Genomic DNA, 739 nt, shown 5'->3' on the forward strand with positions numbered 1-739 from the left:
AAGGGATATGTGGATGTGTCTCTCCCCAAGGTAGAGGGTGACCTGAAGGGGCCTGAAATAGACATCAAAGGTCCCAAAGTCGATGTTGACCTTCCCGACATTGAGCTGGAAGGTCCCGAGGGGAAGCTGAAAGGCCCCAAGTTCAAGATGCCCGAGATGCACATCAAGGCCCCCAAGTTCTCAATGCCCGACGTTGACTTCAATCTGAAGGGCCCCAAAGTGAAGGGAGATGTGGACGTGTCTGTGCCAAAGCTTGAGGGTGACTTGAAGGGTCCTGATGTCGACATCAAGGGTCCCAAAGTGGACCTTGAGGCACCAGACGTGGACATTCATGGCCCAGAAGGAAAGTTCAAGATGCCCAAGTTCAAGATGCCCAAGTTCGGGATGCCGGGATTCAAAGCAGAAGGTCCAGAAGTTGATGTGAACTTGCCAAAAGGAGATATTGATGTTTCTGCTCCAAAGGTAGATATTGAGATGCCAAGTGTGGACATTGAAGGTCCCGAGGGGAAGCTGAAAGGTCCCAAGTTCAAGATGCCCGAGATGCACATCAAGGCTCCCAAGATCTCGATGCCTGACATTGACCTGAACCTGAAGGGCTCCAAAGTGAAGGGAGATGTGGACGTGTCTGTGCCAAAGCTGGAAGGTGACCTAAAGGGCCCCGAATTTGGTATCAAAGGTCCCAAAGTTGACGTTGAGGGTCCTGATGTCGACATTCAAGGCCCAGAAGGAAAGTTCAGGA

General features: G+C 51.6%; 1 protein-coding gene across 1 annotated transcript in view; it reads left to right on the forward strand.

Moving 5' to 3' along the window:
- The window catches only part of LOC104404750 (neuroblast differentiation-associated protein AHNAK-like), a gene marked incomplete at both ends in the record, with an annotated part of 3171 nt that extends 2440 nt beyond the window's left edge, over positions 1-731 (forward strand). The window contains one exon of the mRNA XM_010013270.1: positions 31-731. Coding sequence (XP_010011572.1) covers positions 31-731 — 701 coding nt within the window. The remainder of the gene's footprint in view (positions 1-30) is intronic.
- Between the last annotated feature and the right edge of the window lie 8 nt (positions 732-739).

Source organism: Nestor notabilis, unplaced genomic scaffold, assembly GCF_000696875.1.
Source record: "Nestor notabilis isolate BGI_N333 unplaced genomic scaffold, ASM69687v1 scaffold5144, whole genome shotgun sequence".
NCBI classification, from domain to species: Eukaryota; Metazoa; Chordata; class Aves; order Psittaciformes; family Psittacidae; genus Nestor; species Nestor notabilis.